Source organism: Fundulus heteroclitus, chromosome 22 (assembly GCF_011125445.2).
Source record: "Fundulus heteroclitus isolate FHET01 chromosome 22, MU-UCD_Fhet_4.1, whole genome shotgun sequence".
Classification (NCBI taxonomy): Eukaryota; Metazoa; Chordata; class Actinopteri; order Cyprinodontiformes; family Fundulidae; genus Fundulus; species Fundulus heteroclitus.
Window position 1 is genome coordinate 13824955 of NC_046382.1, and position 22700 is coordinate 13847654.

The following is a 22700-nucleotide window of genomic DNA, read 5'->3' on the forward strand; positions in this document are numbered from 1 at the left end:
GAGGAGGTCCTGGTCAACGTTTCTATGCTCCTCAGCTGCAACAAAAGCCCAAATGAAAAACCTTTCCCGCCACGCTTGGCTTAAGCTTTTCGATTTATTATGGTTTAGTATTTGCTCTCTCGTTTGGCTGTCTAAAGGATGTTCCAGAGAGGTTGGGGCTAATTCAGACGCTACTTTATAAACCCAGGTCATGCCTGAGAAACACATAAAACGGTTTATCCTCACAGCCCATCCAAACAAACAAGGCTTCAGTTTTAACCGTCCTGTCATAAACATTTAATATGCAATCTAAGGTCCGCAGAGTCCAAGACGCAATGACATTTTTCTGAACATGGCTCGCTCTGCCCTTTAGGTGAATTTGCTGGAACGAAAGATTGATCTGCTTTTTTAACGAGCATTGCTGACGTCTTGCCACCCTGGCGTTGGGTCGCCGTACACCTGCTGATCACCTGCTGATGCTGAATCATCACTTTTGCCGTTTTATCAGAGCGCCCCGGCGCCGTTTTCCCTCTTCACTCCCATGGAAGCAGCAAGGCCGCTTTGGTTTTTCAACCAGTTTGTGAATTTTGGCGCCGTCTTGCTTAAATAAACAAGCCAAGCAGATTCTGATGTGTGCTTTCATACACTTGAGGTAACATTACATAATTTTAAAACCTTGTAAAAGGTGAAGTGCATGAAGTGCAGGGAAAGTACAAATAGCGGTGAAGGAAACCGATGAAGCACTGCAAAAAGGGAACTGAAATTAAGTAAATTTTTCTTGAAATGAATGCATTTTTTCTTGATTTGAGCAGGTAAATAAGATTATTTGCCAATGGAATAAGATTTTTGCACTTAAAGTTGGAACAATTCATCTCCTTCATCACGTTTCAAGTGCAGAATATCTAAATATCTTATTTTAGGGATAGCACTACTAATCCCATTGGCAAATAGTCTTATTTACCTGCTCAAATCAATGAAAAAGACTAATTTCTAGAAATCTTACTTACTTTTAGTTCCCTTTTTTGCAGTGAGGCCACAAGCCGCAGCTCGTCGGTCAGCAATTAAAGTCGTTTTCACAGTATTTCACTTCACCAGCTCTTTGACCTTCTCCATGCACATTTAAACTTTTGGAAAACTTGGTGAACCCATTATTATTTCATCCCTTTTGCAAAAAAGAAAGCCTGCTAGGATAAACTCTGGACTACCATGACATGACAAAGGAAGAGATTTAGTACACAATACAAGCAGGAGTATTGCACGTGTAATAAAAAGCTGCAAATTTCTGAGCTCCATAAAGTAGGGGGAACACGAACATATCCAGAAAGCCAGCAAGGTTTAAAGATTTGGGTCAAAACTTCAAAGTTGCACAGCTATGAGGAGGAGGAACGGTGCCAGAGGCCCACGGTTAGTTCAGGAAGAAACGGAGAACAAAAAAAAAAAAAAAAAAAAAAGGTGCGTTGTAGGAGAACACCTGGTCCGCCCAGGAAATCAGAGAGAGGGCGTAAACATCCAGAACAACGGCAAACAGAAAGGCAGACTGTGGCAGAACTGCAACTGGAAGCTTGTTGGGTTTTTCTTTTTTTCTCCCCTCATACAGGTGTTAACGTAACACGTGTGTGTCGTACAGGTGGGTAATTACAGGTGGGCGTCTGCTGCACTGATGTCCTCCTGTTTTAACCCAAGTGGCTCTGCTGCAAGAAGACGGTGCAGAGTTTTAATAACGGAAAACAAACGGCCTCCTTATTTAAACGAAAACCGTCTGTGAAAGACGCAGTTACTCTCAGGATCATCAGTGGGGATCGTTCTGCTTCAGGGCATCAAGTTATTGTTCGCTTTGCTTGTTTTGTGTTTATATCTGTGTGGGCGGAGGGAAATGAAGGTACGAGCACACTCTTTTATAATCTCATTAGATCAGGGCTTCCTCCTGCTCTCTCTCATTACTAATGCCGTTTAAACTTACTTTCTCCCCTTTCATTTGCAGCAGCAGCGGACTTACAACCCACATGAAAAAGGAGCAACGTGAATGAATGGTAGGATTTCAACAATTTACCTCCAGGTCAGGGATTTTCCGCCCATATTCACCTGTGCTGTCGTCCCACTGAACAGGAAGTGGAATTTCTACGATGCTTTTTTACTTTTTTTTTAACCTCGTTACATGCAATATGTTAGATTTGGTCATAAACGTATAAATCTGTGTACGGTAATTTGATGTATTCTTGTTTAAACAAACATTTCATCCCGGTGGTGATGGGATGTTTTTTTTTTTTTTGTTTTTTTTTAATGGGATTGGGTAAAAAAATATATTTTAATAAAAAAAAAAAAGTTGCTACACTTAAAAAAAATACTGTGAATTTATCACAGATTCTTGAGTTATCCTTAAATATTTCAGCAATTTTCAAATTATGAGTTTATGAATTAGTGGGGGGTAAAATAGCTACCAGGCACAACTGAAAAAGAAACCACCTCAAAAGAAACCAAACCAAGAATTAATTTTGATTATCTACTTTTTTTGGTTCAGCATCAAGAAATTAATGAAGTAGTACCAGTCTGACAACATGAAGTAGGCTAAAGGGATGAAAATAACAAAACAAAAACAAACATTTGTTCCCTGGTACTGGAAAAGATGGAGAGCACAACCAGTTATTATGTTCAAGGGGTGATTACTTCTGAGACAGATTGGTTTGGAAAGATCCCCTCCATTGATGAATAAAATAATCATTGCATAACTGCTTTTTGTATCTACTCAGGGTGTCTTTTTCTGATATAAGACTGATTTTAAATCTTTAAGTGTGGCATAAAAAGCAAAAACTGAAGAAATCTAGAGGAGATGAAATAGTTTTCCCTGCCCAGTAAAGGTACCGTGAAGCTGGCAGATCGCTCTACTAAAGCAGATCTTCCCAGTGATGTTTCACCTATCAGGCTTTTTAATTCTTCCTTTTCACATTGAAATCCTTTAGTTGTGGTCTATATAAAGTGCAACAGCAATGCTTTGGTCTGAATTCCTCATTAATTTGACCCCACGTTCTCCCTTTTACCCCTGTTCTGACGTAGGTCTGGCAGTTTTAAATCTACAGGAAGCACCTCACACTCCACTCGTTCCAACTCCACCCCGTTCGGCCATTTTTGTAGTACGCTGGGGCAATGAACAGTCGAGGACTTTACAGCTTGTAGCTGCGGCATCCTTTAGCTTGGACTACAAAATTGCTCCGAGAAATAAAAATGACTGATTTGCACGACTGGTACGCCATGGCTGCAACCCCATGACCTTGTTTAGCAGCTCCGCAGCAAATACCATGACACAATAGTAAAAAAAAAAAAAAAAAAAAACATAATAGAAAACAGAATGACTTCAAAAATATAAACTAAAAAGCTCCCTGAGAGACTACACAAATTTTCTTTGCATTCCTAGACACTCTCAGTACTCAACAAAATCAATTAAAGGGCTAAAACAGTGGATTTTGCAGGACATGTCTCCATTAAATGTAAAGCACACAGACATTTCTCCAGCAGGTACACTGCAAAAAGGGAACTCAAAATAAGTAAAATTTTCTTGCATTTTTTTGTATTTTTCCTTGATTTGAGCAGGTGAATAAGACTATTTGCCAATGGAATAAGATATTTGCTCTTAAAATAAGAACAATTCATCTCCATCGTCTTATTTCAAGTGCAGAATATCTAATTATCTTATTTTAGGGATAAAAATACTCATTCCATTGGCAAAAAGTGTTATTCAGCTCTTTAAATCAAGGAAAATATACTAATTTCAAGAAAACTTTACTTAGTTTAAGTTCCCTTTTTGCAGTGTATCTTCAGAGAGCTGCAGCTTCCAGAGCAACCAGGGTTAAAAAACTTTGATTAAAGCACCAACACATCATGAACAAAGTTTCATCACCACTTCTTTAAAGGTAAGGAGACAAACGTATGCACCTATGACGGTGAGCGTGTAGTTGCTGCTGCTGCAGACGTGCCCGGCGGCGTTTTTGGCGCAGCAGTAGTACAGGCCGTTGTCGTCCGGAGTGACGTTCTGGATGGAGAGAGTCCTCTCCTTGTTGTTGATCTGGTGGCTGCTCTCCGTCAGCTTCACCCCGTCTTTGAACCACTGGCAGGTCGGCCTGAGAGGGACGGAGAGCAGGGCGGGTGAAAAGGGGGGGGGGGGGTGTCCTCGGCAGACGAGAGGCGCGCTGCAGAGGAGGAGACTTACCGCGGGTGTCCATCGATGTGACAGCGCAGCGCCACCGTGGCGGAGCTCTCGATTTCCCCTTCAGGAACCGGCTCCTTCAAAGTCACATTGCCACTCTCCAGCCCTGCAGAGTCCAGGAGACGGACAGGAGGGAAAAAATCAAATAAAATGGAGTTAAGTGGTCACCATGTCAACCCAGGACACATTGCAAGACAAACGAGAGCAGTCAGTGTGAGGAAAGCTTTAGCTCGGCTTTTTCAGACACTTAATGGACGGCTGGTTGACTCGCTCTGCGATGGAGGGATGCAGCGCTGTCGGAAAACGAGGCAGAGGCGAAAGGAAGCAACGAGGCAAGAATTAACGCGATTTGACACAGCGAATGTGAAGGAAAAACCTCAAAAAAGACCCGAGCAGGAGAAAGAAATTCTTCGCAATATCAAAATATCAAGCCTGTCAGCAGCTCTGGAGAAGGCTGGTTGTGTGAGAGTAGGAGATAAAAAAAACAGAGGAAGGACAGAACAGAGGAGCTGAATTGGTGTAGTTTGGAGTTTTGCTCAAATCCAGACGTTGGTGCATAATAAAAACTCTTAAAACGCTTTTAATTAATTCATTAGAATTGTCTCCATTCAGTGAGCAATGGCCATTTTATGCTGTTCAGCAACTTGGTTGAATAAAGGGTTTAGTTTGAATTCAGTGTTTGTGTCTCTATCTAAAAACAGCTTTTTATTAAAACTCCAAGTTTTTTAAAAGGAAAGAAAAGAATATGTGATCTCTGAACTCTCTGAAGGGGGCGGAGCGTTTCCTGGGTCTGCGTTGTGATTGGTTGGGAGGATATAACGACTGTAATATTAGCATACACGGCTAGAATGCAAAAGGAAGAAAAACTGTTATTCTATTTAACTTTTTATTGACCCTTTCATCAATATACGTCAATTGATCGATATATATTGTTATTGAATTATCGTCCAGCCCTAGTTAAGCACCTTTTCAGACAAAAACCATCACAAAGAACTGTACAGAAAAGTGATAAATGATCAAAGAGCTTAGATAGAAAACTTTTTGACCAATCTGTATAATATAATTGATTTGACTTTGCAAAGTGCCGTGAGATGACACGTATCATGAATTGGCGTTATATAAATAAAATTTAATTGACAATAAACGCTACTAGTTTGAACCTGAATGAGAAAAAACAATATAACCTACAATATAACCCTTCTAGTGTCTAGAACAGGGGTCGGCAACCCGCGAAAAGAAAAATATAAAAAGTTTTTTTCCCTAAAGATCAAAGAAAGCATTTGTTGCACCATGATGCTGGAAAATAAATCATCATCGCAGCATCCAATAATAATGTCCCGTCTTAATGGTCTTCCAGTATGGAACAGCCTGAACACACATTCTCGTCTTTTTTTAAAACGTTTGTGATGAACCACATTTTCCCTCAGTTTTCTCTTTTTTTTCCCCCCTGTAATGACGAAGACGAACAGGGAAAGCAAAGGAATTAGGCTGATTTAAATACATTTTCCAAAACCTTATAGAGCAGTGGAGACGGAGAGCACACCAACTACCCGGGTTAAAAAAAAATAAAATTTTTTATCCGTCTGGATTGGCCCCCTCTGCGCTTTGTTTACTGTACAAATATTTACAGCTGCCATCCAGTGAAAACAGCAACTAGCTGTTATTCATGTGCTGCTATCCAAGCACGAGAAGCAGTGACTCTGTAGGGTGTAGTGTTGCTCCCAGAGTTAACTCCGGGGGATGGCCCGGTATAATCGCCGGCCTGTTGGAGTTGGTGTTCGTACTCTGAGCATTTATTTATGCGAGACATTCCACCGGAGCCGAGGCTCGCTCCTCTGGCCTGTGGCTTGATGGCACGCCGGGATCGTCTATGAAATATGCATGGCATGAGCCAACCTGAGACAGCTGAGGAGGAGGAGGAGGAGGAAGGGAGGCGCTCCCCCTCTGAGGTCAGCCGGGGCGCTGGAGGAAGACCCATCACGATGAAGCACGCCGCAACCTGGCAGAGCTGCGCACCCCGAGGTTCCTCAGCCAACCGTCTCTACAGTAACAAGGCCTCCATCCCCGCTGTTTATGGCTCCGCCCGAGCCAGGCGGGGCTCATTAGAGCCTTCTCAAAGCAGATGTGCAACAACGGCGACGCAGGCTCGCCCCCCCCCCTGCACTTCAGCGCGTGTCGTTTAAGGCGGGAGAGACGAGTGGTTTGTGTGCAGGCGTGCCGGCGAGGAGCGATGCACGGATAACGATGCTGTGCCCGTAAACACGCCTGCAGACGTACTGGAATTATTGAGATGCTTCAGGATGACAGTCGGTTATGTTTCCTGTTCAAGGTCAACGGCTTTGTCAACTTTGGGGGGGGGGGGGGGGGGGGGGGGTAACTCAGCTACAAGGACCTGGAGCCAGACACTTATTGGTGGCCTGAAAGCAAAAGGGAGGAGAAATTGAATCTGTGAGTCAAGAATCAGGTGGAGAGCAGGAATGATGTGAAGAAATAAGTCTAATTTGCAGTCGGATGGTGAGAAAAAAACAGATCTGCTGCAAATGCTTATAGAGGACCTTGCAGAAGTATTTGTAACTTATACCGCCCTGCAAACCGCCGTGTGTTTTACTTGTGATGAAACACCAAATAATTGTAATTTGGAAGGGATAGGTAATATTTTTAAACAACAAAATCTAAAAAGTGCGGCATGCTTGTGCATCCACCCCTCGTTAATCTGAGTAAACACTTACAGAAACACGTCTTTCTGAAATTAAAGCTGACAACCCTTTTCCAAGCGTGTTTCTACCAGCTTTGCACGTCCGAACACAGATTTCTTCTTCAATTCTGCTGTGCAGGATCGCTTCAGCTCTTTTCAGCTGGATGGAGAACTTCCCCGTCTCTGCAGGAAATGAAAAACATTCCCACGGCGTCGTGCTGCCACCTCTGTGCTTTATGGTAAACACGTCTGTGACACACGGTCTCTGCTGATATCAACATATTGGGGGCATCTCTTGTTAAACTGGAAAAGAGGACTTATCGTGGCTTTCTTTCTACAAAGCTATTAGCTGCAAACAATGATCACGTTTGTGATCCTGTTAGCGATTAGCCTGAGCTGTGGATCTCTGTAGCTCCTCCAAAGTTACCATAGACTTCTTAATTGCATCTCTGATCAATGGGCTCCTTACCCGGTCTTTTAGTTTGGATAAATCATAAGGCTTTCGTTTACATTTTCCCCCTTTTACACAATTTCAACAGCGCTCAGTGAGACGTTCACAGCTTGGGGCCCTGCTTTAAACTTCTCCACATGCGTTTCTACTGCGATTAATTTACACTCTGAAGGCAGCTGACTGCCACTGACTTTATGTAAGGCTCTCAAGAGTCAAGCAGGCTAAATAAAAACTAATTTTTCCCCCTCTCTCTTTACTTCTAGGGTCTATTGGTGTTGGTAGGTTACATAAAATCCCACTAAAATAACCCGACTGCATGTTAAAAAGGTTAAGAGAGCATAAATGCTTTTGCATGGCACTGCAGCTATTACAAGTTTAAATCATTTAGCGCTACCAGATGGCATCTAATCAATAGAAACTAAACATAGAAAGCTATTTTCAAGGTAACCCTCCGCCCAAAGACAAAGCAGTACATTTTGGCCGTGACCCAGTTGGATGAAATTCTTCTGCAGGTTAGCTTCACGTTCGACCTGGACGTTTCTAATTAAACAGCCACACGTTGTGCCCCTCAAACTCCCGTAGCTGTCAGATCTGCACCCAGAAGTTCGACTTTAATAACATTTTCTGAGGTAATCACGCTCAGAACACACGACTAAGTGTCGGAGCAGGCCTGCCAGCTAACGCCATAATTAGGGGCGTATAATTATGTAGCGAGTGCTTCCTGCTCTTCCTCCCAACACAATAACAGACGGATTGTGAGGATGTCGGCGGGCGAGGCAAAGGCATCACACATGAATGTGTGCGACTTTCATTCAGCGGGGCCATTTGTTGCCATGGCTAAGGGTCTCTGCAGCAGAGAAACACCAGAAGTTGTTACCTTGAGAAGTAATGGGCAGCATTTGACTGACAGAGCCATGTGTGTCGGGATTGTTCCCGTGCTGTAAACACCAACACACCCAGAGTGGTCGAGGCCAGCTGTCAGGAGGGCTCAGCTTCTATCAGCCGTGTTCGACTGAAGCGCTCACATTCAGAGAGATGTGGGTGACAAAGCAGCCTCCTTGGGGAAAATCAAAACCATCATCTAGACGTATAAACGGTGACAGGAGCAGAACAAGTGGCCGCTGCTGGAGAAATGTAGGTTAGGAAGGTGTGCTGCGTGACCAGAGCAAAGACGGTGCACACGTGTGCAAGCCGGCACGCGCTTTCAGATCTCAATCGGGGTGAAAAATTGCTCGCATTACTTGAATATTTGGCTCATTTCTGCAAGCTATGTCCTCAAATCCAGGACCGTGCTGGCCAGCATTTCCTCAAAGACTGGCGCAAAGCTTTGCCCTGAGGGACAACTAAAGTGCAGCTGACGGTTGTGAAGCCCGAGCACGGGGGCCTCTCCTGGAAGCCAGTGACCGAACGGGACAAAAGGCTCAGAGACAGGGGCTAAAACCTCTATTAGTGAAAACAGAGGGGGGATAATTTCTCTTGGAAAAACTCTACCCCCAGGATTAGCCCACCCACCACTGAAGGCGAGATGAATTAACTCTCACTCTTCAGTGGAGGAGGGGCACAAGCTTCCAAGTCCATGTACTGTACAAATGGAGCACCCCCCCTCGCCTCCTTACAACCTACATTTACTGCCATGCACGCAAACTTGCATACACATCAGTGAATGCACATGCAGTATTAATGCCGAGGGGCTAACATTACAGCTGCACAGGGCTTCATCGTCCGATTAATGCATGTTGGGTAAATATGGCGCAATCTGTCCAAACACGCTTGGATCCTCCTACAGAGACGACGCCAACATGTAGCAAGAAGACACGATTAGACCTGGACTCTGCTTCCTGAAATTGAATTATAAACTGTACAACAGATTTTCTTGCTATAAATATATTATTCCAGTAATATTTGAGGCTGCATCTACCCTGCATATAGGCACTATGCGTACTAAAGTAACAATAGGCTCAGAATTATCAGCAAAACGACATATGCTTGCGCCCTCAGCCCTGCGCTCTTCAACCTCTTCACCCACGACTAAACTGCCATCTACCGCATATCCAATAATGGTGAGACCCACTACAGAGAGGAGGTCCACAAACTTACACAGTGGTGATCCAGGAACAACCTCATCCTGAACACAAGCAAGACCAAGGAGGTAATAATGGACTACAGGAGGTCCAGGAAGACTGAACACGCTCCTCTCTGCATAGATGGTGGAGGGTGTGGACAGAATTAGGTTCCTGGGCATTCACATCTCCTCTGACCTCTCCTGGACTTAGAACACCTTCCGCCTGGTGAAGAAGGCCCAACAGCGGTCTCTTGTATTCAGGAAACTGAAATTCAGTGTTAAAAAACTTTTACAGAGCTACGATAGAAAGCATCCCGTGTCTCAGCATGACAGTGTGGTATGGGAGCTGCGATACAGGAGGAAGGACGTAGCAGGGCCGGTGAAGACAGCACAAGGGATCGTCCAGGTCCTGTAGACGGCATCCCACGGGTCCAGAAAAGGGCCTGACGTACAGCCACAGATCCCACCCACTCAGGAAACGCACTTCCTGTCCCCCCTCCATCAGATAAACGATTCAGGAACAGTAAATCAAAAACGGTTAGACATAAAAACTGCTTCTTTCCCAAAACTGTAAAGGCAATCACCCCCTGCTGAGAATAAAATAAACCACCAACCCAGTTTATAGTCTGCTACATGTCTACAAACTACAATACTGCTGGTTCCACAGGTTTGGAGAATTATTAAACGGCCTCTCACATGCTAATGTCTATTTGCGCACTTCACCGGTAATGTTCGTCTTATACATTCTTGCAACTGCACAGAAATTCACTCCTCAGGAAGTGTTGCTGTTTTATTCAGCTTGGAAAACATTAAAAAAATCAAAATTGAAACATTTCTTGTATCTGTGTGAATGTGTGTCTCAGCAAGATTTCGTTGTGAAAATAAAGACTCTCGATTCTTGATATGTCAATACTGACACGAGCGCGTTTATTGTAATGACTGCCAACGTTATTTCATTGTGATTCAGAACTAAGGTCTAATTGATATTTGTGGTCAAAAAACTAAACTTTTATACATTCGACACTAATCGATGTCAATTTTGCAGACGTCTAATCAAGACATTTTTACATTATTGGTATCCGAGTCCCCGCTTAGATTCAAGAGTTTATCTTATAAATGTTGGTTGACCCCATAGCGTTAGCTAATGAGCCATGTGAGCGTTTAGCACAGCAAAATCATCTACAAATTATAGGTTAATTGTGCTTGCATGCCTTACAAAACTGTATCATAAGGTTTGCACAGGATTTTTTTTGATACCACCTCTTCTGCAAGCTAGACTTAGAGAGTTACTTCTGTTGCTGCAAAGACTTAACATTCATGAAACAGGAGTGTAACAGTTTCTCTAAGTTTTGCCCACACATACACAACTAACCAGAACCACATTGGTTATTGAACTAATCTTCACCATACTGAACTTTAGCAGCAGGAAGAGCTGTGTGAAAAGGTGGATCTAATTCAGCTTAACCCCCAGATTCCATAATCCCCGCTCAAGACCGGTTCCCCGAGTCTGTGAAAAGCAGCGCCTACTATCCGGTTACTCCGTCTGGATCCGCTCCAAGTCCCTTCGAGCCAGAGGAAAGCAAATGCAGTTCAGCTTATCAGTTTATTTATCATTGTCATTACAAGCAGAATGCAAATCTACTTGGAGAGGATTACCAGATTTCAAATTGAATGTTTAAATGACAAATCTACTTCCTTGTTCGGTGAAATAAACTGTTTGCATCCCACATTTAAACAAAACAGTTAACTTTACTGTGAATATATATATATATATTGCTAGAAATAAATCATAAAATAAATACAACTTTTGGTCAAATACACAACCAGAAGTTAAGTTTTGCTCTAAGGAGAAGCATTATATTACAGTAAATTATTGGGGGTAAATTACATGCTTTTACCTACGAGATTTATTTTCTACATTGACATTTTGATACGTTTGTCATTTCAAACCACAAAACGTGTTAACCTTAAAAACCAATAAAAAAGAAAAAAAGTTTGTAATGTTTCTTAATGTTCCTTGAGCTTTTGATACAAGATAAAACGGTGTGCACCTTATCAGAAAATTAGACGGCCGCGCTAACTTTGGCTAATAATCGCCAAGATGGTAACCGCATGCCTCTCTCACTCTCATTTATGCTTTTAACTTAATTTGTGAGATTTAGCATCTTGGGCATTATAATCGAGGAGTGGACTTGCACTGCAGTGTACGCAAAGTGCAAATCATGAAATTTAGACAACATTTATTATGTTCCATGCATCCCTTTATAATTTTAATGCGCACAGAGATCCTGCGATGACGACGACAAACAGTTTGATGCAAAACTAAGAACTGTCGCTTCATGCTTGCTCAGTATGAGGGATTGCTGCAAAGCCATCAACAATGCAGACGACTCTCCCTGTGGCTCTACGCTTCTTCAGGAGTGAATGCTGCTTCTTGGGACTTTGATGCAATCAACTGGGTTCCCTTATTTAGGAAATTTATTGACAAATCTGTATAATCTGATTGAATTTGACTTTGTAAAGTGCCTTGACATGACATGTTTCATGAATTGGTGCTATAAAAATAAAATTAAATTGAAAAAAAAAATAGAGCTGCACGGTATATTGAATTGAAACTACTGCACACAGTGACAGATATTGCACGCCTATAAACTTTGTTTTTATGTTTTCATGATGTAAAACATTTTGAACTGCCTTGCAGATGAAATGTGCCATACAAATAAACTTGACTCAACTATCACTGTGTGCAATATCCCAGTCACTAAAGACTCCTTGATGTCAATTTATGGTAGGATTTCAAATTCAATGCATGCAAAAGCTGCACGTAAATCATATTTGGCCAGTTGGACACTTGATGCATACCTTTAGTGGCAGAAGACGCAAAAGCTCACACAGAGAGGTGGGGACATAGTGATGAAAGAAAAGAGTCAGAACTGCAAGAGTTAAAAGTAATGAATATCGTCATTGCAATATTAAGCAATAGATTTCTGAGAACATGCATTTGGTATAAGGTGTGTTTGAGATTTTTTTTTATTCATTATGAAATTTCTGCCGCTTCTGGAATTCAACACATTGTAAACACACTGTTGTCTTATATAAACACATAATCAGATGCATTGTTTTCTCAAACAAAAAGCCTTTTATTGATAAGGAAGAGTTCCTTTAAGTGCGTGGGAATAATGTTAACGACGCGCCAGACAAATACAGTTCATCCTGGATCACGATGGAAACCCTGAAGAAGAACTGGCACTTCTTGTCGAACCCGTTCCCTTTTTTTTTTTATGACTTTAATCTGTGGGAGTGTGTCGGGTTGATCTTCACTGACACAATAAATTATTTGGCAGTCCCAACATGACTGCAGCCATCTTCAAACTCAAAAAAACAGACATGCTGGGTCTTTCTGGCTAAAGCTACACATTTAAAAGACGGAGCTCAGAGAATCGGCCCGTTTGCCTCTGATCAGCCCGTCTCTCGAGAACGCAGAGAGGGGGCGGTCTGGACTCGCATCTGTTCCTGTAATCAGCCTTTGAACAAGCATCATCACTGCGAGGAAAAACCTCCTGAAACCATCTGAATGTAGCCAAGGAAGAGAACGTGTTCCAGATGGAGACATTTTTCATCCCCTTTTTCCTTCTTCATCCCTTCTACTTCTGTCTCTGCAAAGGCTAAAACGCACAAAAGGCTTTCCAGTACCAACTGGTACCTGAGGGCTCTCTGTTATTTATCCCACACGGACCTGGGTTAAATTCCCCGGGCATCTTCAGAAACAAGGAGAGCCACTCATCTTTAGTTAGGAGGTTAAACTAGATTAAGACGCTGGCGAGCCTCCTGTCTAAAAAAAAAAAAGGGGACAAAAAGTTTACAAAAGCAGGCGAGTAAAAAAGCCGGAGCAAAGAGGCCAGTAATGAACGAAATCTAAATAATTACACAGCCAGGAGGTAAATTACGCTGGTCTGTGAGTTCTTGACAAAGGCCTTTTGAGGCTATATGAGAAAAGACAGTGTTACACAACAGGGATGAAAACACAGGCAACAAGAAACACATGGTTGGTGGCACATGGATCTAGTTTCCAGTAGAAAGAAGGAGCCAGAAAGAACAAGCCAACAAGGTGGAAACATTCCTCTAACTCATACAACCCGTCATCCAATATGCTGACTTTTGTTCTGCTTTTTTAACCAGAAACTCGACGCTTGGCCTTGGCGCCATTAAATAGCGCAACAGAACCGTTCACAAGTTTGATATGGAGGGGGGGCGGGGGGGGGAGTAGTGCACTGAAGTGAAAAGGGACAAAAATGATCAATACATGTAAAAAATGTTAACTTTTTTTTAATAATCGGAAAAGTGTATGCACTTGCATTTAGCAAGCTTATACCTCGGGCTGGACGATAATTCAATAACGATATATATAAATCGACAGATGTATATCGATGATAGGAAAAAAATCAATGAAAAGTTCAATAGATTAACAGTTTTCCTTCCTTTTGCATTCTAGCCATGTAGGTTAATAATAAAGTCATTACATCCTCCCAACCAATCACAACGCAGACCCAAGAACCTCTCTCACCAAGCTCCGCCCCCTTCAGAGAGTTCAGAGATCACTCGTTCTTTTTCCTTTTTTAAAACCTTACAGTTTTGGTGAAAAGTTGGTTGAATAAAGGGTTGAATTTGAATTCAGTGTTTGTGTGATCTGTATCTAAAAATAGCATAAAATATACAGAGCTGCAATCAAAATATTATTTTGAATTTGTTAATAATTATTGAAATCAATCAATACGATTTCTATTTTATCAATATGCTTTTTTTTTGTATATCATCCAGCCATACTTGTACCACTAATTAAAATACAAAATACATCACTGTTTAAGTCCTTTATCTAAGGAAAAAAAAAGGAAACTATGGAACTATGGAAGTAAACCCCTTCTAGATGTGGAGTTCCGGCTGAACTGATGGGCCGCGAAAGGAGAACATTAATCAGAGAAGCAGCCAAGAGGCTCCTGGTCGCTCTGGGTGAGATGCAAAGATTCAAAACTCCTGTGGAAGGAGTGGTTGACAGGAAACATTTTAGTCGTGCATTTTAGAAATCTGTTGTTTTTTTTCCCCCAGGAGGAATAAAGCTAAAAGAAGTCGACACCGAAAATGAAACCATCTCTATCAGGAGACGTGGTAGTGGCAGGATCGTGCTGTGGGATGCTTTCCTTTGAGCAGGAAGCTGATGAGAAGAACGGAGCTAAAGGTTCACTTCCTGGCAGGACAACGCTGCCCTAAACACGGAGCCAGAGCTGCAACTGAACCCATCAGATCAAAGGTTACTCATCTTGTTAAAATGTCAGTTTACTCACATTTAATATTGAAGGAGGCTTCAGTGGACGTCAGCATCTCTCCTGTGCCGTAATTTAGCGCCTTGCAGTAAAAGCTCCCGGCGTCCAGCTGCCGATCCACCGAGATGAACTTCAGGTTGCTCCCTTCCTGGAAGCGCCTCTCCGTGTTCTCCAGGCGTTGGTCGTCTTTATACCACTCGTACGTGATGTTGGCCGGGTTGCCGACTTCGCAGCGCAGCATGGCGCTGCGGCCGTGCAAAGCATCCTGGGACTTGGGCTCCTTGGTGAACTGGATGGAGATGGCCTGAATGGACAGAACTGGATAACAGAAGAGAGAGAGAGAGAGAGAGTGAGAGAGAGAGAGAGGGGAATGTAAACGAGGAGAGAGCATCACGGCTGGGCAGCTTTTAACATTTTATAGCTTTTTTCCGTTCATTAACTGTAGGCCGCAGCAACCACTTAGCCGTGTGGAAGAATGTGATGTTGAGACAATAATGACTCGAGGTAAATTATTATGCTGTAAAAAGATCAGACTTAACTTAGGGAAATAATGTTGTTGCTTTTTTTCTGTTCGTGACGCCTCGGTGTGAGTGGGTAACCCAAGAGTCACACACAAAAAAAAAAAGACCTGCATCCCCTCCTGCACTCGTAAAGCTTTTATTTTTACTTCATGATGCTGTAAACAAGACCGGTTTCAGCTTCATTTACTCCTGTTAGCCACATCTAAATGAAAGTGACAACAGTTTTGTGCAATTCGAGGTAAACAGACAGAGTTGAGACTTTTTAAATTAATATATCAGAAAAACTGGGTCGGCCTTTCTGGTACAGCTATAAACTGGTTTAAATTATACTTAAAGGACAGGGATTTTTTTTGTGTCCGTAAGTAACTTTATATCCTATCACCTGAAGAACATTTCCAGGATTAAAGGACTAATGTCTCAGCAGGATCTGGAAAAACTAATCCAGGCGTTTATATTTAGCAGAATTGATCACTGCAACAGTGTTTTCACAGGTCTGCCTAAAAAGTGGACCATACAGCTGCAGCTGATCCAGAACGCTGCTGCCCGCGTCCTCACTAAGACTAAGAAAGTAGAGCACATAACCCCAGTTCTAAAGTCCTTACACTGGCTCCCTGTATCTCAGAGAATAGACTTTAAAATACTCCTTTTTCTGTTTAAAAAACAGAAATAGAGAAGCAGCATTTAGTTCCTACGCTCCAAACTGCCAGAGGACTGTACAATTCTGAAATCCTGGCTTACTTTAAATCAAGATTAAAAACCTATTTTGTTAAAAGTTTTAACTGTTGAACTGTTAATGTGGACGTTTGTTGTCCAACTTGTTTCATACTGTATCAGACTTGCTGCTGATCTTGTCTCAAATGTTCTTCCTGTCTCTTTCTTTCTTTTGTTTTGCTCATATACAACAATTTGAATTTTTCTATTATTGAAAAGTGCTTTATAAAAAAAAACTTGCCTTGCCTTTATATATAAAATCTTAAAAAGTGAGAATGTGCTCTTTCTTGGCTAAAAACAATGTATTGCAGAAGCATTTTCTCACATAGAAAAACTTAAGAACAATCCAACCATAAAATTAAAGAATTTTCTCTAGTTGGGACAAATCCCAAAATAAATGCAGCAGAAGCCTTTTATCATCTTTACAAATTAAATTAATTAGAAAATCTAGGGACCTTTAAGACTGTCCATTTCATCTAAATAGGAAAAAGAGGAGAACATACTTGCTGTGTAAGAAAAATCTGTGATGGTTTTCACCAGTCGGAAAATTCCCACCAAAGAAGAGCTACCTAGCTAAACATGCCGATATCTGTTAAATATCTGTTAACATGCTTTTCAGTTCTTCTTTTTCACACTGAAATCATTCAGTTGCGGTTTATATAAAGAGGAACTGCAATGTTTTGGTCTGAATTCCTCGTTAATTTACCTCCATGTTCCCCCTTGCAAGTTGTTTTGGTTCTGTCACTTTAAATCTAAAGGAGGAACTTCACAGCATGCCCCCCTTCAGGTTACAGAGCATTCCAACCATATCGGCCATCTTTGTAGTACGCAGGGGGACTTCAAAGATGTGGACTACAAGTGGACAAACGATGTCGACTTGTAGCTTCGGCATCTTACAGTTTAGGCTACAAAACCCCTCAGAAATAAAAATGGTGGATTCGCAAGACTGGTAAGCTGGAAATCCATGCCCTTAGCAGCTTGGCAGAAAATACGTAAAAAAACAAAAAAAAAAAAACAAACACTGAAACTGCAGGGCTTTAAAAATATGACCCAAAAAGAATATAAAGACATCTATGCAGCTCCTGGAGAGACTACATTAAACTTTTCTGCAATCCTAGACGCTCCAAGTGCACCCTCCAAGTGCACCAAAAAAACAAAAAGGTATTTTAGGGCAAAAAAAAAAAATGCATACGTCTCCTTTAAAAAAGGATGCTATGGGCTCATTTCTATTTCAAAAGAACTGTCTTATGAGTGAATTTTGTAAACCCAGTAACAACTGGTTATTTCAATAGGATAATGATCCAAAGCAACAAAGAAATTGTTTAAGAGAAACAAAATAAATCACTTTTAATACCCAAAGCCAATTAGCTTAGAAAACATGTGAGGGAACGGGGAAAAAAAGAGAAAAAGAAACAAAGAAGCTACTCCTGCCCGTTGTTGGGTATGGTAGAGGATCTGTCATGCTGTAGGCCTCTATCTGCAGGCCCAGTTAGAATGCATGGCATCACTTCTTTTTTTCAATTCTGCCAACATTTTCCTCCCTTCAGACTTTGCATCAGATCCTCTTTCAACCCATTCTTAAAAACGTTGCACACATTCAGCCAGCTGAACTTCAAAAACTTAGGTTAACCTGGCCAAAACGCTTCGGAGCAGTACACAGCATCCAAGTGAAAATATTGCCAGTGAGTAATTTGCTGACGGGAGCCGCCGTTCCTTTACTCCCCGTGAGAAAAAAACAAAAAAACGGAAATACGGTTTTCCTCCCACACCGTGCTTTAGATTAAAGATCCAAGCAGAGTTGCTCCGACTGCACGGTGCCCTCTTGTTTGGGCAGCTGCTCAATAACCGTCTCCAACAGGTCTGCAGCACGATGTTATCAGACGTCAAGGCCTGTCAGCACCAGGAACGGTCCATCTAAAGTCAATTAAGCACAACTTCACCTGTGTGACGATGGGTGCGCGCGTGTGAGGGGGTGGTGGAGTCTCCTGCAGGACTGAAGCCGGTCTTTTAACAATCTCACATAAAGGAGGCTGCTGAAGACGAGCCGGTCTTTGACCCTTCACATTCCACCACTGCATTACTTAAAGCCCGCCCAGATGCAGGCGGCTGGACCCGACAGGCGAGGCAGAGGTGAAGAGAAATGGTGGACAGACTGGAGGGACAAGCGTCAACGCCCAGAGACAATAAAATGTTCTGTAGGAGCAACGTCTGGGTTCAGTAAACTTCTACATTAAACAGCCTCACAGGTGCTGTTCTGCTGCTGAGAGGAAGTAGAAAGAGACAAACCTCTCGTGTGACAAAAGCAATTTGCTCTGCAGAAAAACTGATTTTTTTTTCCTTTCTTTGTTTACAAGCGGAAACAGCGAGAGAGCTACCTGGAATAATGCATAAAATAAACGTTTGATCCTCCACCGGTGGTGCTACATCAGTTGGAGGATACAGTGGATTGCAGAAGCCTTCATAGCTGTTTAACTTATCACCATTTTTACCACAATAACATTACAGCCACAGAAAAAGCATCAGTTTAATTAAAGGTGATAATAGCTTCAACATGATTGGGAAAAAGATCAATTGTGTGCATTTATTATGAAACTGAAAGCACTTACGGTGCCAAAGAAAGTTATATTTTCTTTAAATAGAAATCTGAGAACAAAATTCTGCTCAATTAAAAAAAAATCAAACCAGCAAAACAGATCTTTGAAGAAAAGTTGTCTTTAAATCTTTGTATATTCAAAACACACATAAATAGTCTTTGATGTCTGTTATTGTAAAACAGTTTTTACAGTTTTAGGGTTGATTATTTTTTTCTTTTGGGTTAGAAGATGTTTTTTTTAGTCTTAGTTCAGCGACAAGAACAGGACATAGATCACTCTCGCTATATTAGGTCTTCCTTTGAGTAAAAGTTGTCAGACATTTGTGGTTATAGTTACTACAAAAACAAAGTGAACTCAGAAACCTGAGTATAACATGATACTTTTTTTTTTTTTATACTTTAACTAGGGTTTGTCTGTGAAGATATTGCCCTTAAAGATAAAGAACCAGTGGACAGAGGCCAAATTTGCTCTGTGTTAAAATTCACAGATTAAATTAGAGCTAAACTACTGTAATTAACCACTAAACTACTTACTGATTCAGTAACTTTTCAAGGCAATCTGTTGCACTGGCGTATATTTAGGGATATCAGAGTAAAGGGGCTCAGAATATAAATGCATGTCAAACTTATTTAGAAAACCCTGTATCAAAAGGCTGGGCAATATATAGAAATTGTAAAGATAAAGATTTTTTTTAAACAGATATGGGACTATTTTGTTTATATCCAGATGGTCTTTGTTGTGTAAAAATAATGCTTTTATCTATATTTATCTAGATAAATACTGGGCTTTTCTCACATTTATCTACAGCTGTTTGTTAATAAATGTGCTTGTGGGACATTTGGGGTAAAGCTTTGATTTAGAGACGCCTTTTTATAATTACTTTGTGAAAAGACGAAACATATCGAGATAAATATCATATATTGGCATCAGCCTTAAAATACCGAGATGTTATTTCTGGTGCATAATTGCTCAGCCCTACCGTGTCGGTTCCTTTATGTTCATCCAACATTAAATTACATTTTTTTTTTTTAAAAACATACTGAAGTTTGTGAAAGGTGAAAAAAAGTTGTGGAAAAGTTCAAGGGGTATGAATACTTTTTAAAAACCAAGAATATTTTAGGTTTGCGGTCTGCTGAATAGGTTTATCCACAAATATTTGGGATTTATGGCAAAATGCACACATAGCAAAGCGTAATCAATCATCGGCTCAGCATCTGGTTTGCGGCGTTGTATGGAGGCGCTGCGTGATTTATTGCCCCACGGATTGAAACAACTCCTTTACTATCTAAGCAAACGGCCCCCTGAACAACTTCCCCCGCGAGGCAGCGGATTCGTTCCATCTGTGTAAAAACGGGGATGAAAAGCAGCATATGGGGCCGAAGAAATCAGCCTAACGATTCAACGTCAACCCAAACAAGCCACCGAGAAAAGGCGCGCAGACAGCGGCTGCATCCTGAGCGAGCATTGGCTGCTTCATCCGGTGCGTAGAAGACTGGAGGACAGAAGGAATGACCACCGGGAAATGTCTCCACACAGGAAGATGAGCTGTCCCATCGTCTGACGACAGACATAAAAGTGAGTTTGGGTGGAAGGAGGGGGGAGAGTTTGGCTCTCATATCTGAAGAAGACTGCCAAGTTTACTCTCTGTTCAAACAGCGATGGCAACCTGACCTATATTCCCCACTAACGTGCCCAAACCCCGAAACAGCACGAACATCATCGCGTAAACAAAGCACAAAACCGCAGCAGCCGTCCCGGACCTCCTCCTCAACTACTAGAAGCCGCTCAGTCACAGAAAGTCACAGAATAGCTAAATTAGGTCCCGCTCTTTCTTTTTACTGAGCCCTCTGAGAGATGAAGGGAAGAAAATGTCTGGGTCTGCAGTGAGTGGCGCTTTGGGGAGATAAGCAGCGGTATCTGAACTCCCCTTCAAAGACGGACCGGTTGAAAGGGAGAGTTTCAGATAAAAAGGACAAACAAAACGCCGATAGCGGACAAAAGCAGGATGGGGAGGTTCCTGGATGAAACGTGCCACACAGCGGCTGCGCCGTCTACCACTTAGACTTAGACAACTTTATTTGTCATTTTGTATGCACAGAGTGCGTAAGGAACGAAATTTCGTTGCATACAGCTTGTAAATTGCAGTAAAAATTAAATTACAGTATAAGGTGCAGCAGTGATTTAAAACAATTTAAATGTAGACAATGCAGTCACAGTGTACAGGTGAGTATTTTTAAAACCGTTTGTATGTGCAGAATTGATTGTACAAAGGGCATTTGTGCAAGAATGCATTTAGAAACTAAGAGTTTGGCAGCATTTCACTGCAAAAACTGAACTAAAATTAAGTAAAAGTTTCTAAAAATTAGTGTATCTGTCCTTGATTTGAGCAGGTAGATAAGATGGTCTGCCAATGGAAAAAGATTTTTGCACTTAAAATAGGATCAACTCATCTCCGTCGTCTTATTTCAAGTGCAGGATGTCTAATTTTCTTATTTTAGGGGTCAAAATACTCATTCCATTGGCAGATAATGTCATTTATCTGCTCAAATCAAGGACAAAAACCCAAATTTTAAGAACATTTTACTTATTTTAAGGTCTGTTTTTGCAGTGTTGTAATGCTAGATGGAGATGCAATGATGCAAAATGTGCAAATATGCGAATGTTGTGCAAAGCTTATGAGTTATAGTTCAGCAGCAGTTCAACAGTCTGATGGCAGCAGGGAAAAAGCTTTTGGAGAACCTGGTGGACCTGCAGCGGTTGCAGCGGATGCAGCGGATGCTACCAACGGGCGGAGATGCTGATTTCTCATAATGCAAGAATAAATCCATCAAATTTTCAGCTCTAAACACTTAAAAGACAAGTGCCAATAATCAGGTTTTTAAAAAACAAAACTGTTTATTCAATTATTTTTTTTTTTTAACGGACGTGGAGTTTTGTTCCAGCACCCTTTTGTTTCACAAACGCAGACAGACATCAAAGTTGGTCTGCGGCTCTCATTGTGCCACTTGTAAAGAGAAAGCTGTTTATGCACAGAAGTGAGACACAATCCTCGGATTTTGAGGACTTGGAAGACATCGGATGAGACGGGAACCGGGGTTAAGGACGGAGACGGGAATATCTGCTCCCCGGCTCGCTGCACTGTCGAACCCCATTAGGCCCGGTGAGACTGCCGGGCTGTCAGGCTGAAGATGCATTCAAGTCGCCCTGACAGCCAGAACTCATCATAATGAGCTCATCACCAACCCACGTCTCTTCTCTCTCTCTCTGTCAGCTGTCAGAGATTATGCAGAGATTGCGGAGGTGAAACTTGCTGCGCCGGCAATCAGGACAGAGGAGAAAAGCAAGCATGCAACAACAATAAAAATCTCTGTCTACATAAATCAAACCAGTTGGCTATAAAAAAAAAAAAAAAGGTATTCAAAGTGCCGTTTACACATGCGAGATGAAAGAAAAAAGGAAACTTCTTCCTTTTTGTTCAGGCGAGCAGCATAAAGGGAGATGCTATCAGTGGAAATCAATGTCATCAGGATTGTGAGTTTCCAGCAGCCCATCACGCGCAGCATTGTTATCTGGAACTCTCCCTAAACATGCCTCTGTCTGGTGACGATGAGCAGCGGTGACACACGAGGCCCAGCCCTGCCGCAGGTCAAAGGAGGGGGGGGGGGGGGGGGGGTGGCCTGTTGGTGCACAGACACAAACAGCAACACCCCACCAACACTCGGCTCCAGGAACACCCACGGTGTGAGCTCAAATAACCCCGACCGTGTGGTTTAGGAGCTCCTCAGCAAGCCGTGTCAACACGGGACAGCTGCTATAAAAACGTTTTAAGGTGACGGCCCGGCAGAACCAGGAGCCTCGGCGTCGCTGAAAGCGAGAGGCGCCGGCGACGCGTGAGACAGTGATTGGTGGCGTTCCACCCGGCTGTTATTTTTACCTTGATGCCTCACTGATAAATATTCCAAGATCTCACGCAAAAACTTAAAAAAAAAACACAAAAAAATTCGATTCGGCGACAAGTTTCATCTCCCTCTTGCCTGCCACAGTTAATGGAGACATGACAACTGCTCCATTTTTATAACCCACTTCTCAGACAAAGCGTGGATAACTATAACCCAGTTAAAGATGAGAGCTGGAACACGTCAAGCAGCATCAAACATTACAACTTCAGCTC

General features: G+C 42.0%; 1 protein-coding gene across 1 annotated transcript in view; it reads right to left on the reverse strand.

The window, feature by feature from the left end:
• The window catches only part of ptk7b (protein tyrosine kinase 7b), a 112560-nt gene that overhangs the window by 30560 nt on the left and 59300 nt on the right, over positions 1 to 22700 (reverse strand). The window contains exons 2-4 of the mRNA XM_036125889.1: positions 14725 to 15021; positions 4181 to 4283; positions 3907 to 4091 (exon numbers count right to left, since the gene is read on the reverse strand). Of these exons, the coding sequence (XP_035981782.1) occupies positions 3907 to 4091; positions 4181 to 4283; positions 14725 to 15021 (585 nt within the window). The remainder of the gene's footprint in view (positions 1 to 3906; positions 4092 to 4180; positions 4284 to 14724; positions 15022 to 22700) is intronic.